At 47.7% G+C, this 12,521-nt stretch overlaps 1 protein-coding gene across 1 annotated transcript in view; it reads left to right on the top strand.

Moving 5' to 3' along the window:
- Positions 1–7,617: 7,617 nt before the first annotated feature.
- LOC148520051 (uncharacterized) overlaps positions 7,618–12,521 on the top strand; it is a 44,435-nt gene continuing 39,531 nt past the window's right edge. Inside the window, exons 1-2 of the mRNA XM_088475811.1 lie at positions 7,618–7,881; positions 9,079–9,164. Of these exons, the coding sequence (XP_088331937.1) occupies positions 7,662–7,881; positions 9,079–9,164 (306 nt within the window). The 5' untranslated portion in view covers positions 7,618–7,661. The remainder of the gene's footprint in view (positions 7,882–9,078; positions 9,165–12,521) is intronic.

The raw sequence follows: 12,521 nt of genomic DNA, 5'->3' as shown, positions 1-12,521 counted from the left end.
AGCCCTTAGTCAGACGTGTTAGACCAACTAAGAGATCTGTTTTAGTGTGGCCAGAGGGAGCCACTGAGAGGTTACAGGATTATCTAGCATTTACAAACTGGGAAATGTTAGTTGAGGAATCCATGGTAGAAGGATCCATAAACCTTGATCTTTTGACCATTATGGTCTTGGGCTATATTAGCTGTTGTGTTGAAAGTGTGACACTAAGGAAAACATTTAGGGTATTCCCAAATGAGAAACCGTGTATAAATAGTGAGGTGCGTTCCTTATTTAAAGCTCGGAATAGAGCCTTTAAATCTAGTAATAAGGAATTGCATACAAAGGTGAGGTCTGATTTAATGAGAGGTATTAAAAGGGCCAAAATAGAATATTCAACTAGGTTGGAGAATACATTTAATCAGTGTAAAGATCCAAGGAGTATGTGGCAGGGTCTACGTGATATCACTGATTATAAAACTAAAGCGACTGAGTTATGTGATGTTAGCAGTGCTTTGGTGGGAAAACCTGAATGTATTTTATTCTAGGTTCGACAAGGAAAATGTGTCGAAACTATGGTCCCAGAAATTCAACCTAAGGACTTGTCCTTAGTGTTAGAGGAATCATCAGTACGGGTGTGCCTGCATAGCGTAACCCTGGGTAAAGCTGCAGGCCCTGATGGGATTCAGGGGAGGGTTTTGAAAGAGTGTTGTAATGAATTAGGGGGGATTTTTACATTGATATTTAATGTGTCCCTTCAGTACTGCCAAGTTCAAAAATATCTTAAAGAAACAACTATTGTTCCTGTCCCTAAAAAAGGTGTGCCTAAATGTTTAAACGATTATTGTCCGATTGCTCTAACTTCCATTATTATGAAATGCTTCGAGCGTTTAGGTCTGAAACACATCAAAGCCCACTTTGCTGCTGGATTTGATCATTGCCAATTTGCTTAAAGGGCAAATCGTTCTACAGATGATCCTGTTTTAACAGTTTTACATATGGTGCAGACTCACTTAGAGCAAAAGAGGGCTTATGTTAGAATTTATTTGTTGATTTTAGTTCTGCTATTAATACTATTATTCCGGCATCTTTGGATTCAAACCTTTTTCAGTTAGGTTGAAATGGGCATATGTGCAATTGGGTTTTGAATTTTTTGACAGATAGGCCCCAAGTGGTTAAGTTAGGGGGATGTGTCTCTGGAGAATTTTTGTTGAAAACTCGTGCCCCACAGGGGTCCGTTTTGAGCCCTCTATTATATTCTTTATTTACATATGATTATGTTTCAACTTCACAGACTGTTAAGATTGTGAAGTTTGCTGATGACATTGCCATTGTGGGCCTGATAGCAAAAGAGGGGGAGGAAGCCTATTTGTATGAGGTGCAAAGACTGCTTGAATGGAGCAAGGAAAACTGTTTGCTCCTAAATACTACAAAAACTAAAGAGATGGTAATTGATTTTAGGAGGGTGGGCTGTGGACCCAAATTACTGATGGTTTTGGATGATATGGTCATTGAGGTGGATTCCTTTAAATTTCTAGGAGTTCATATCTCAAAGAATCTGTCCTGGTCTTTGTGTTCTTCAGCTGTGGTAAAAAAGCCTTTTCTTCCTGCGAAGATTGAAGTCAGTTTGTCTGAGTACAGAGACGCTGCTAAGTTTTTATCATTATATAATAGTGTCCTGATTTATGGGATTATTACATGGTTTGGGAATTGTACTGCTGCAGATCGGGTGCTCTTGAGCGGGTGGTTAAGACTGCAAGCAAAATAATAGGAGTGAAATTACCTCAAATTCAAGTTCTCTATGAGAGTAGAGTATTAAAGCGGGCTAGAGGTATCCTAGCTGATTCTAGTCATCCCAATTATATGGTGTTCGAAAGATTACCATCAAATATACGTTTTAGGAGTGTGCGCGCACATACAAAGCAGTTATATAATAGCTTCTTTCCAGTAGCTGTTCGTCTATTGAACCGTTAAAATGCACTGACCTGAGTATTATGGAAACATTTTACTGGTTTGTTTTGTATGCTGAAGTGTTTGTAAATTGACATTTCGTTGACAATTTAACATGTTCTGTTTTGTTGTTGATGACAATAAAGTGTATTGTATTGTATGATCAGATAGCTGATCCGAGTGAGGAAACTCTAGCAAAACTATCTTCTGTCACTTAAATAGTGTCTATTTTGCCCTAGGAGTGGGTTCTGTCTCTTCTATTTGAAGAATAGATTTTACAGCTCTTACAAGTGCTGGTATATTCAATTTAGACAGGGGGGCTCCTCTTCTCCCGAGGGGGAGTCAGAGTGAGAGAGGTCTGCGTCTTCTGCCTCCCCAGATGATAACTCAGAATCTGATAGCTGGGTGGACTGGAAAGATAACACAGCACGCTTAGTTAGGTGTACTAGGTAAGGGTCTCTCCTTTTGCAGCATTTGTTGAAAGGCTGTACAGTTATCTGCTAGACTATGCACTGAGGTAGAAAGTACATCTGCCCATGAGTGAGGTAAAGAATTCGGAGTACCAGCTGTGGCCATCCCATAGGGGGAGCAACCACCGGAACCGCAAGCTGGTCCACAATTTTTGCCAACACCTGTGAAAAGGAAGCCCAGGGGGGGTCCTGAGGAGAGCATGCTGGGGCTGAGGGGCCAAGTGCCGTATAACAAGATGCACATACACCATCTTGAATGAGATCCTCTGAAGCCAAGCCTTCTAAACAGGACTTCCAAGATGCCAGAGTGGGAGCAGCAGGCTGCTTGTTTTTCTTGCCTTTACCAGACATAGCTGCAGGGATAATTGTAGCACACAATCTGGCACAGTGCAGTGAGCAACCCAGATATATGTATAGTATGTGATAGCCCTCACAAATATGTGAAGTACAATAAACCCCCTATACCTCAGTATTCCAGAGTTATAATGAAAGAAAGGGAATGGTATACACTAACAGTTTGAGAAAAATAAACAGACAGCAGTGCTAGCACAAGTCACATACAATGCAGAGAATAAAATATAACTGCAGTGGGCACTAAATTCAACTACACAGACTGCAGTGTCTGGTAGGAAATAGCGCTGTATATTTGGCCTTTGGGAGAGGTATACAGGGAGACCGGACCAAGCGTTCCCGGAGACCTGAATGCAGGAAATGGCTGCCATGAGTCTCACAGGGGGAAGAGGGAGGAGCAGCTCAGGGGAGGCAAGACCGCAGTGGAATGGCACCATGAGCCGAGGGAGGGGCCGCAAGGAGTGAGCCTTCTCTCCTATGCTGACATCAACTACCAGGTCCCTAGTCTTAATCTGTGCCCTGCGCCAGTATTGTAATGCCCTGGTGGTCTAGTGGAGTCCCGGACGAACCGGTGTTCGCATCAGCGCCTCCGGTCTGTCTCCTGAGACTGGAGGTAAGACTGCACATAGCCGTGGGTCCCCACAAGCAGGGATCGCCTTACCTGTCTCCTTGAGTCCAGGCTGCAATCTGCGGTCTGATGAGCTCTGCTAGCTAGGTTTCCCCGAGCCCCGCCAAGACTACCTAGTCGAGGTCTGGTGTCACGGCGCCGCGGAGGGGTGATGGAGCAGCAGTGCAGACATCCAGAGTACTGTCTAGCACTGCTGCATTTAGTAAAAATTTTAATAAAATCATAAAAATAAAGCTTGGGCAGCTTAATAGCAGCCCCACTGTTCTAACGGTGGTCCAGCTCCTGCAGGACACCAACGAAACTGGATTGCCCTCAGGCTGTGGGAGGGGTATAGGGGAAGGACCGGAGCATCCTGGGACAGGAAAAAAGCTTTGCTGTTGATGTCCGGTCCTCCAAGTACCACCTGCACCCCATTATCTCCCTGTGGGCCCTATGGTATCTGAAGAAGAAAACTAGTTGACATTTTATACATATTGATATAGATATATGTAATCGGTATGAATTACCGCCGAACCTAAGCCCTAAGGATGAAATACAGACGCTGGAAGGCAGGCACATGTAGATCCCGACAGAGGTAAGACCCCTAATCCTCCATTCTCCCCCCAACCCTCCCTTAGGGGTGCCTAACCCTAACCTCCCCCCTAGTGCCTAACCTTAACCTCCCCCTAGGGGTGCCTAAACCTGACCCCCCCGTCCCCCTAACCTTCCCGGGGGGTGCCTAAACCTAACCTCCCCCCGGGAATGCCTGACACTAACTCCCTTTCCCCTAGCCTGACCCTAAACCTCTTGGGGGGGGAGTGCCTAACTCAAAGACCCCCTGGAAGTCCCTAACCCTCCCCCCCGTGGCTATCACCCCCCCGGTGCCCGACTTACCTACGTGCGGTATGCAGGGCGTCGGGATTTCGACGTGGTGCTAATGATAGTTTAGTCGCCTATCATTAGTCCCATGCAGGGATTTCACTGTTTCGACCGCCGGCTTCCTGACTACATCCCGTATATATATGGAGGGGGAGCGCTGGGACTGTCTTTCGCACGGGAGGAGTATCAGGATCAGATGGTGTAAACCTCTTTATGCCTATGGAGTCATACTCATAGGAGAGGGATCTTATGATCCCTTTCCTGCAGCCTCCATCTGGCTCCAGGAACTTACACTGACCCTGATTCAGAGCCGGACGCTCTGAAAGAGCGCTCGATCTGAATTCTGGCGTTTTTTTTTTTTTCGGAGCGGCCACAGCTATTGCGAGCGGCCAGGATGATGGTCCATCGGGCTTGCAACGAGACCCTTGTGGTAGGGTCTCGTGGCCCCAAGCCCCAGAGAGCTTCTGGCTCTAATAGAGCCGGAAGCTCTCCCACTGATATCACTGGTGATGTCAGTGGGGCCGCCCACAAACGGCAGGCATTCGCATGGGAATGCCTCCGTTTGTGAAGCCACCCTTCCAAAACGGTGTGAGCTGTCGATGAAAATCGACATTCACCCCCTTTTGGTGCGAGACCTGGAGAGACGGAGCGCCCGTCGCTAGCCGGGTCTCGCGCATGCGCATATCGGAGCCGGCTCTGGCGTGTGCATGGGCAGTGGCCTAACATCGACCCGCTCGCGAGCGCATAGTGCTCGCGAGCGGGTCTGTATCAGGCCCACTGTGCACATGCAGTGTCAGATTCCCAAGGAAGAGTTTTACAAAAATGTGAAAAACTCTTCTAATATTTCAGGATGTAGCTCATAGGGACATTGGTTATCACTATCACAGCCCCTGAAAGTTAAATTTAGTACATAGTGGGATAATCATATAAAATATCCCTGCTGCAAAGTACATTTCTAATTGGATCTCGCATTTCTCAGAAGTGCACATTCATGAGATGCTTGTGAGTTTCATAAACACACTCGCTTTTGTTCTGGTCCTGGACTTCCCTGGTAAGAGCTGGGGCTGCAGCGCAGTTCAAAATTCAATTAGGGCAGACATACCGTCATTTCACACGTTGCCAAACATCACTGGCTGGGACTCACTGGTTGATGTAACTCTCTTATTTGAATTTTGGACTGTACTGCAGCCTCACCTCTGGAGCCTCCACCAATCATAAATTACCAGGGAAGTCCAGGACCAGAGCATTGTGTCCCTCCTGGAGAGGGTCATGTTGGGAGGTATGAGTCTAATTTTTAAAATCGTTACTTTTAGGAAAAATCAGAAGGACTTGCTCTGGGACCCTGACGGCACCCCCTCTGAGGTCTAATTAAGCAATTGGAAGTTTTCAATTAGCTTAATTAGTCACCTTCCGAAGCGGTGTCTTCTGTATCCAGCATAGGGAGCCAGGTCTTCTGCAGCATGGTGAGTATGCGAGTGTGTGTGTCAGGGCTCTGCCGGGGATCAGCGCAGCCTTACCTCCTCGCCGGCTTCCTTTGATCTCCCGGGCGGTCGGGCAGCTGGCGCGGCGGCTGAGAGGACGCTGAGCATTCTCCCCGTGCGTAGGGGACTGCGGACGGTCCGGTGTCTGGACTCGGGGTTCCCGGCATGGGCGCCGCCATGTCAGTCGGCCCATGTGACTGTACTTCTAGCCTGGGATAGGTGAGCGTCAGCTGATCGCTGTGCACCTATCAAAGGGTTCTGTGGGGTATATAGCCTGCTTCCACCTTTCTGCAAATTGCCTGAACAACGGTTGTCTCCTAGTCCCTAGTTGAGTTCCGGTCCAGGTTCCTGGCGTTCTATTTCCTCTACAGTGTGTTCCATCTCTGCCTGTGTGCCAAGACGTTACTATGATCCCTGTGCAACAGTGAGTTACCATCTGCCTGTGTGCTAAACGTGTCTCTAGTGAACTTCTTGCAACAGTGTATTACCATCTGCCTGTGTGCTAAACGTGTCTCTAGTGAACCTTGTGCAACAGTGAATTACCATCTGCCTGTGTGCTAAAACGTGTCTCTAGTGAACCAGGTGCAACAGTTAATTACCAGCTGCCTGTGTGCTAACGAGCCTCTAGTGAACTTCATACAACAGTGAATTACCATATCTGCCTGTGTGTTAAACGTGTCACTAGTGAACTTTGTGCTACAGTATTGCCAGACTTCTTTACGTTGTTTGTGGATCACTCCACAGTGCCTTAAACCTTAGGCATCTCTTATTAGGGCCACGGTTATTTGTGTCTCCAATTCCCACTGAGCTCGGGTACCTGGTCAAAGGACCGCGACCTGCTCACAGGGTGCAGCTAAGCCCAAATCCCGATTGGAGGGGTCACTGGCAAACACCATCCTGTGGGTTAGACTCCGCACCATTGCCCAGGTCTCGTCAACACTCGAGAGCTGTGGATGAGGAGAACATATATCCAGACCCCTCGCCTTCGTTTCCTCCCGCAACCCGGACCGAGTTTCCACTCCCCCAGCGCCAAGCGTGACAGTGTGTTTGTAAGTGTGTATGTGTGAGTATGCATGAATGTGTGTGTGAGTGTCCCCCCCATGTGAGTGTATAGCCGGTGCTGGGAGAACTACATCTCCCAGCAGTCCTTGCGTCCCCCAGCAGCCCCTGGGACTCCCAGCAGCCCCCTCCCCAGTGACAAGATTGAGGTAAGGCCACCGGGAGCTGCGAAGACCACTGGGAGCAGCAGAGACCGCGATTCGCGCTGAATCATGTCATCATGGCCCCGCCCCCTGCTTCACAAATGCCATTAATATCGGCATTGTGAAGAGGGGGAGTAGCCACGATCACACAATCCGCGCCCCATGCTATACCCCAATGTTGCATCATCGCAGCGCCACGACCCCATAGAAGCTGGACAGCTCACACCCGGAAGGAAGGAGCTGAAAGTCGGCTGGTATTGTTTTTATGTTGTGTGGAGGAACTGCAGTAAAAAAAAATGGGCATATTTTTTATTTTCAAACAAAACAGTAGTGTCAAGTTTTTACCTCTAACTGTAGACTGTTTACTCGGTATGACTACTCACATACAGCACTACAGGGCATTCCAGAGGCCCCGGCCGGGGGGACCAATATCCGCGATGTGTGTCTGTGAGGGGGGCTGCGCGTGTACTGGGCGGGAAACTCAGCAGCGGGCGGCGGAGACAGACACCACTGGGGCTTGAGTGTCCGGCTGCGGAGCGGGGGAGTCATGGAAAGCAGCACTGGCGGGAAGCGCTCCTTGAAGAGAGCCGCACCCCATGCAGTATACGTCACCCGCTTCGGGAAGCACAGCCCGGGCATAGTGGTGCAGCGTGTGAAACTCTCGGTGTGGGCGGAGAGCACAGGAGAGGGGCGGAGAGGAGGATCTGCAAAGAGCAGCAGTAGGAGGGGATCGGAGTTGGACAAGATGCAGGCGGAGCACGGTAAGGAGAGAACCGGCGAGAGGAGGAGCGGGAGAGCTGGAAGCTGCGGATCGGACACGATGCTGGCGGAGCCCCGGAAGGAAAGGACCGAGCAGGCGCCTGACATGATAACACCGAGGTCCCCTGAGATCCCGCTTCTCAGCCAGCCCAAATCCCGGCACCAGGTAGGAGGAGGCCGTATTCGGAGCAGTACCAGGCTGCCAGGTGGGTGTACCTGCCCCAGTGCCATGCACGCTGCACTTGTACGTACTACATCTGGAATGAGTTGCCCCCTATTCTGCCATTTTTATTACATAGGACCTGTGTAGAAGAACATTTTCTTCCATGGACACAAAACCGGGTAATATTGTATTATGGAGACTACAGTTCATCTGTTACTTCTGCTGCTCCAAAGCAGGGAGTACCCACGTTCTATAGCCAGAACAATGCAGCAGAAAACGGGATACAGGCATGATGCATATAATTTGTAATACATGGAGAGTGCTAATGTTATATTCTATGTGGCCCTGTGTACTTGATTCTTTTTTCCCTGTTTTATTGGATATCAAATTTGTTTTTATTTTTTAAAATCCTTGTGTGACATGAGCTATGGATTTCCTACTCATAGGGCTCAATGTAATTCAACGCAAATTGCTGGGTGGGAAACTATGGTTTATAAGTTCCCAATGCTGTTCAATATGGAAGATTTTGGTACTTCGGTATCTTTTCGGCCCCCTGGTTACGCTACTTACGTATATTCACTATTCAGTGAAGATACGTAAGTAGTGTAAACTTGAGGAAATACCATTCGGCCCCTTGCGGGCTCGCTTCGCTCGCCATATTGATTTATTCCCCCTCCATGCCCACTTGGATGGTAGGGAATGATGTTGGATGGTAGGGAATGACGTTGGACATTAGCGTAAAGATGAGCCAGTGCCCCGCAAGGGGCCAAATAGTATATCTTGGTTACGCTACTTACGTAGCGTGACCAGGGGGCGCAAAGATACGGAAGTGCCAAGATTTGTTTCCCTATCAAGTGCATTGAAAAGCAATTTGTATCGTAGCCTCCTGGGGTGCGAGCAGAAATCCGACAAAACTCCTGGCGCAATGCTGTTTTCTGCCCTTAGCACCGCGGAAACAGCATCGCGCCGGACAGTTTAGTGGAGAATGCCGGTTCTCGCGACTAAACACCATGTTTATGTGCGAGAACCTGCATTCTCTGACAATACAGCACACTGATTTGAATAGTTCCAGGAGCTCCCTCCTGGTGCTATTCAATTCGCGTTGATTGAATCGAGCCCGTTGATTGTCATAATCATCGGATTTGCTTAATCTTGCCTATGTGTAGGGTATGGGGGTACTCTATGTTGTGTGAAGTTGCTGTTATCTTAAGATGTTCACTGGTTTTATTCTGTCCTACAGGCAACCTGGATTCTAATACTTTTGACCCGCGTGACAAGGCGTCTATAAACCCAAAGAGAAATATAATGAAATCTAAATCTAGAAAGGTACTGAAAATGTGTGTAAAATTTTCTAATTTTGTTGCATAACACATTAGCTTTTTAGGGCAAACTTACAATACATTTTCAAGAAAACAAAGCAAAGCACACATGAGTAGTTTTAGCTTTTACTACACAGCAATTTAGCTTGAATCACACATTTTTACATATTCCGTACTTTGAATTTTTTGTCCATCTTGGTGATGTCATAGTTATACAATATAAATTGCTTTCCAATGCACTTGATAGGGGAACTAATCTTCCATATTGAACAGCATTGGGAACTTATAAACCATAGGCTGTTCCTACAGGCAATGTGTTGGGAAACACAGTGGTTAATTCCACACAGCATTGAAAGCAGTAGAAGCAGAAGCAGTCCCTAACAGCCAGTTGGCTTTTACCTACATCCAGTCAGACTACAATACAGTCTTCTAACAGGATGTAAAAAACCATACAGCTATCAAGAAGCATTTAAAGATTTCTTATTGTAATACTAGATGAGGTCTCCACTCCATTTTATTGTGTTATTAGATCTATTGCTTTTGGAATAATATTGATCACTGCCATCAACTGTATATATTTCTAGCTGAAGTACCCGGCGTCGCCCGAGTTTAAATCTTCAAGTTATTAAGTTAGGCATCCCAGACCAATTTCCACCCGTCTGTGAAGTTTTCATCCAAATCCATCCACCCAGAACAGGCTCCCCGGGTCAAAGTACTGCCCAGCATACACCATCAGGAGGTTCAACCGGGACCTAGTCTTCAATAATTATTAAACTTAGTCATCCCAGATCAATTTTCAGGAATCCCAGACCAATTGCCTCCCCTCTGTGAAGTTTTCTTCCAAATCCATCCAGTGGAAGGCCCAGAACAGGCTCCCCGGGTAAAATTTCTGCCCAGCTTACACCAACGGGAGGTCCAACTGTGGCCTCAACCCCTAGTATGTCTTCTGGTATCCAATGTTACCACTCTGTGAAGTTTTTGTAAAAATCCGTCCAGTGGAAGGCTTAGAACAGGCTCCGGGTCACAGTTCTACCCAGTGTGCACACCAACGGGAGGTCCGACCGGGACCCTAACCCCCCTAAAACCTGGCCAGGATCCAACTGGACCACCTCGCGTTGGTTTCATCCCAGTCGGTGCAGGAGTAACCAGACAGACAAACAAACAGACCAATTAATTTTATTTATAAGATTTGCTTACTTATTTATGTTACATTCTTATTACACTGGATAGAACAGTAGTGACATATAGTTTTCTGGGCGCATGCTCAGTGCAGAACATCGACCCACTTGCGAGCAGACAGCCGCTCGCGAGTGGGTCTGAATCAGGTCCTTAATTCCATGGGAGTTCTGCTTGACTGCAGTGGGCGTGAGCTAGAGAACCAAATGTAATCTATACCTCAGTAAAAAAAGGCAGTGCTGTAATATAGAAATGGAAGATCCCCAGAAGAAACTTTCATTATGCAGTGAGAAACAAAAGAGGTGAAAGTGCTGTCTCAGTGGATATTTATAGGTATACATACAGTAGATACATAGGGGGGAATTCAATGGGCGTCTAATTAGAGCAATTCAATTGTTTGTCTGATAGATGCCCATTAGCTGTAGCAGACACATTTTTTCTCGCAGCCTCCTGAGGGGCGAGAAAAAATGTGTGCAAAGTTTGGGCGCCCAAACCAGGACTGTAGATGCCCAAACCTGGAGTTTAGCCACTCAAACCAGGAGTTTAGACAGGTTTAGCTGTTTTGAGTGTCTAAACCTGGTGCTTCTGGGATCCTTAAACACTAAAGGGCGTCTATCGGAGAAACAATTGAATTGCTCTGATAGACGCCCATTAGATAAGACGCCCCCCCAAAAAAACAATTGAATTCCCCGCATAGAATTTAATGGCAGATAAGAAACACTTAACCCATCTAGGCTGCCCGTTTGTTAGCTTTATTGTAATTTCAAACCCTATTTGATACTTAGATCTTTGTAAGAATATCCTTATGCCTATCCAAATCATTTCTAAATTGCTCTACTGTATTAGCCTCTACCGGGATGTCGGCGTGCGGGATGCCGACGGTCTAAATACCGGCGCCGAAATCACAACAGCGTCGGGATCCCGGCACCAGTATCCCGACCGGCAGCATCCCGAAGGTAAGTATTTTGGCAGTTAGGGGAGGATTAGGGTTAGGCACTAGGCAGGGATGGGGAACCTCCTGCCCAAGGGCCGTATAAGGCCCTTGGAATCATTTGGTCTGGCCCTCTGAGCTTTTTTCTGCTAGCCTCATCTGGCTAGCAGGGTCCCTAGAATGGCACACTGCAGCCAGAATCTATGCAGCAGTGCCGCCTGGAGCGTCCTTAGGACGCTTCAGATGGTCACACAGCTACCCTTACAGCTCCCCGAGCATCCTCAGGATGCTCTGGGCATTGCTGTAATCACTGGCAATTGTTGCTCTGCCCCCATGTGACGTCACGCGGAGGGGGCATGGCCTGCACCGGGCCCGCAAATAATATATCAAATTGGCCCGCTGCAGAAAAAAGGTTCCCCACCCTTGCACTAGGGGGAGGGTTAGGCCATGGGGAGGGAGGGTTAAGCTTAGGGTGCAGGTAGGGGGAAGTTAGGTTTAGGCTCTAGGGGGGAGGTTAGGTTTAGGGTGCAAGGAGGGGAAGGTTAGGCTTCGTCACTAGGGTGGGAGTTTAGGTATAGGCACCGGGGAGGGAAGGTTAGGGTTAGTGCTAGCCTACTTACCTATGGGTGTCGGGATTCTGACTGTCGGGATGCCGCTGTGGGTATTCTGACCACTGGCATCCTGACCGCCCGCATTCCATACCCAACCCGCCTCTACCACCTATGATGGAGGCTATTGCACTTATCCACTACCCTTTCTGTGAAGTTATTTTTCCTCATATTTCCTCTGAACATACCTCCCTCCAGTTTCAGTGCATGTCCTCGTGTTATAATACTTCTCTTCCTTTGAATGTTTCCCTTCTGTACCTTGTTAAAACCCTTGATGGATTTGAAAGTACCATTTTAGTTACCCTACTTTGTACATTGGACCTGATTCAGACCTACTCGCTAGGATGCGTTTGCTCACAGCTGCCCGATTTTCGCATTCTGCGCATGCGTACGCATCGCAGTGCGCATGTGCAAACCACTGCGAAAGATCAGAATGCATTCACTAGCTGCGCATAGACAGCCCAGCAGAGTGAGTGACAGTGGAAGCCGTTTGTGGGTCGTGACGGGCTGGCCATTAATAACGGGGGAATGGATGTGCGAACGTAGGTATGCCTGAGTGTCCTATCGCCACTTTAGAGGCGTGCATAATTTACAGGGAGCGTCATTGTACACGTCACCTGGCTAGTTTTTACACTGAAGTGATCGCAGT

The sequence above is a fragment of the Taudactylus pleione genome, unplaced genomic scaffold, assembly GCF_031769625.1.
Source record: "Taudactylus pleione unplaced genomic scaffold, aTauple2 ptg000178l, whole genome shotgun sequence".
Classification (NCBI taxonomy): Eukaryota; Metazoa; Chordata; class Amphibia; order Anura; family Myobatrachidae; genus Taudactylus; species Taudactylus pleione.
The sequence above is the reverse complement of the archived record's forward strand: the minus strand, read 5'-3'. Positions and strand labels throughout refer to the sequence as shown.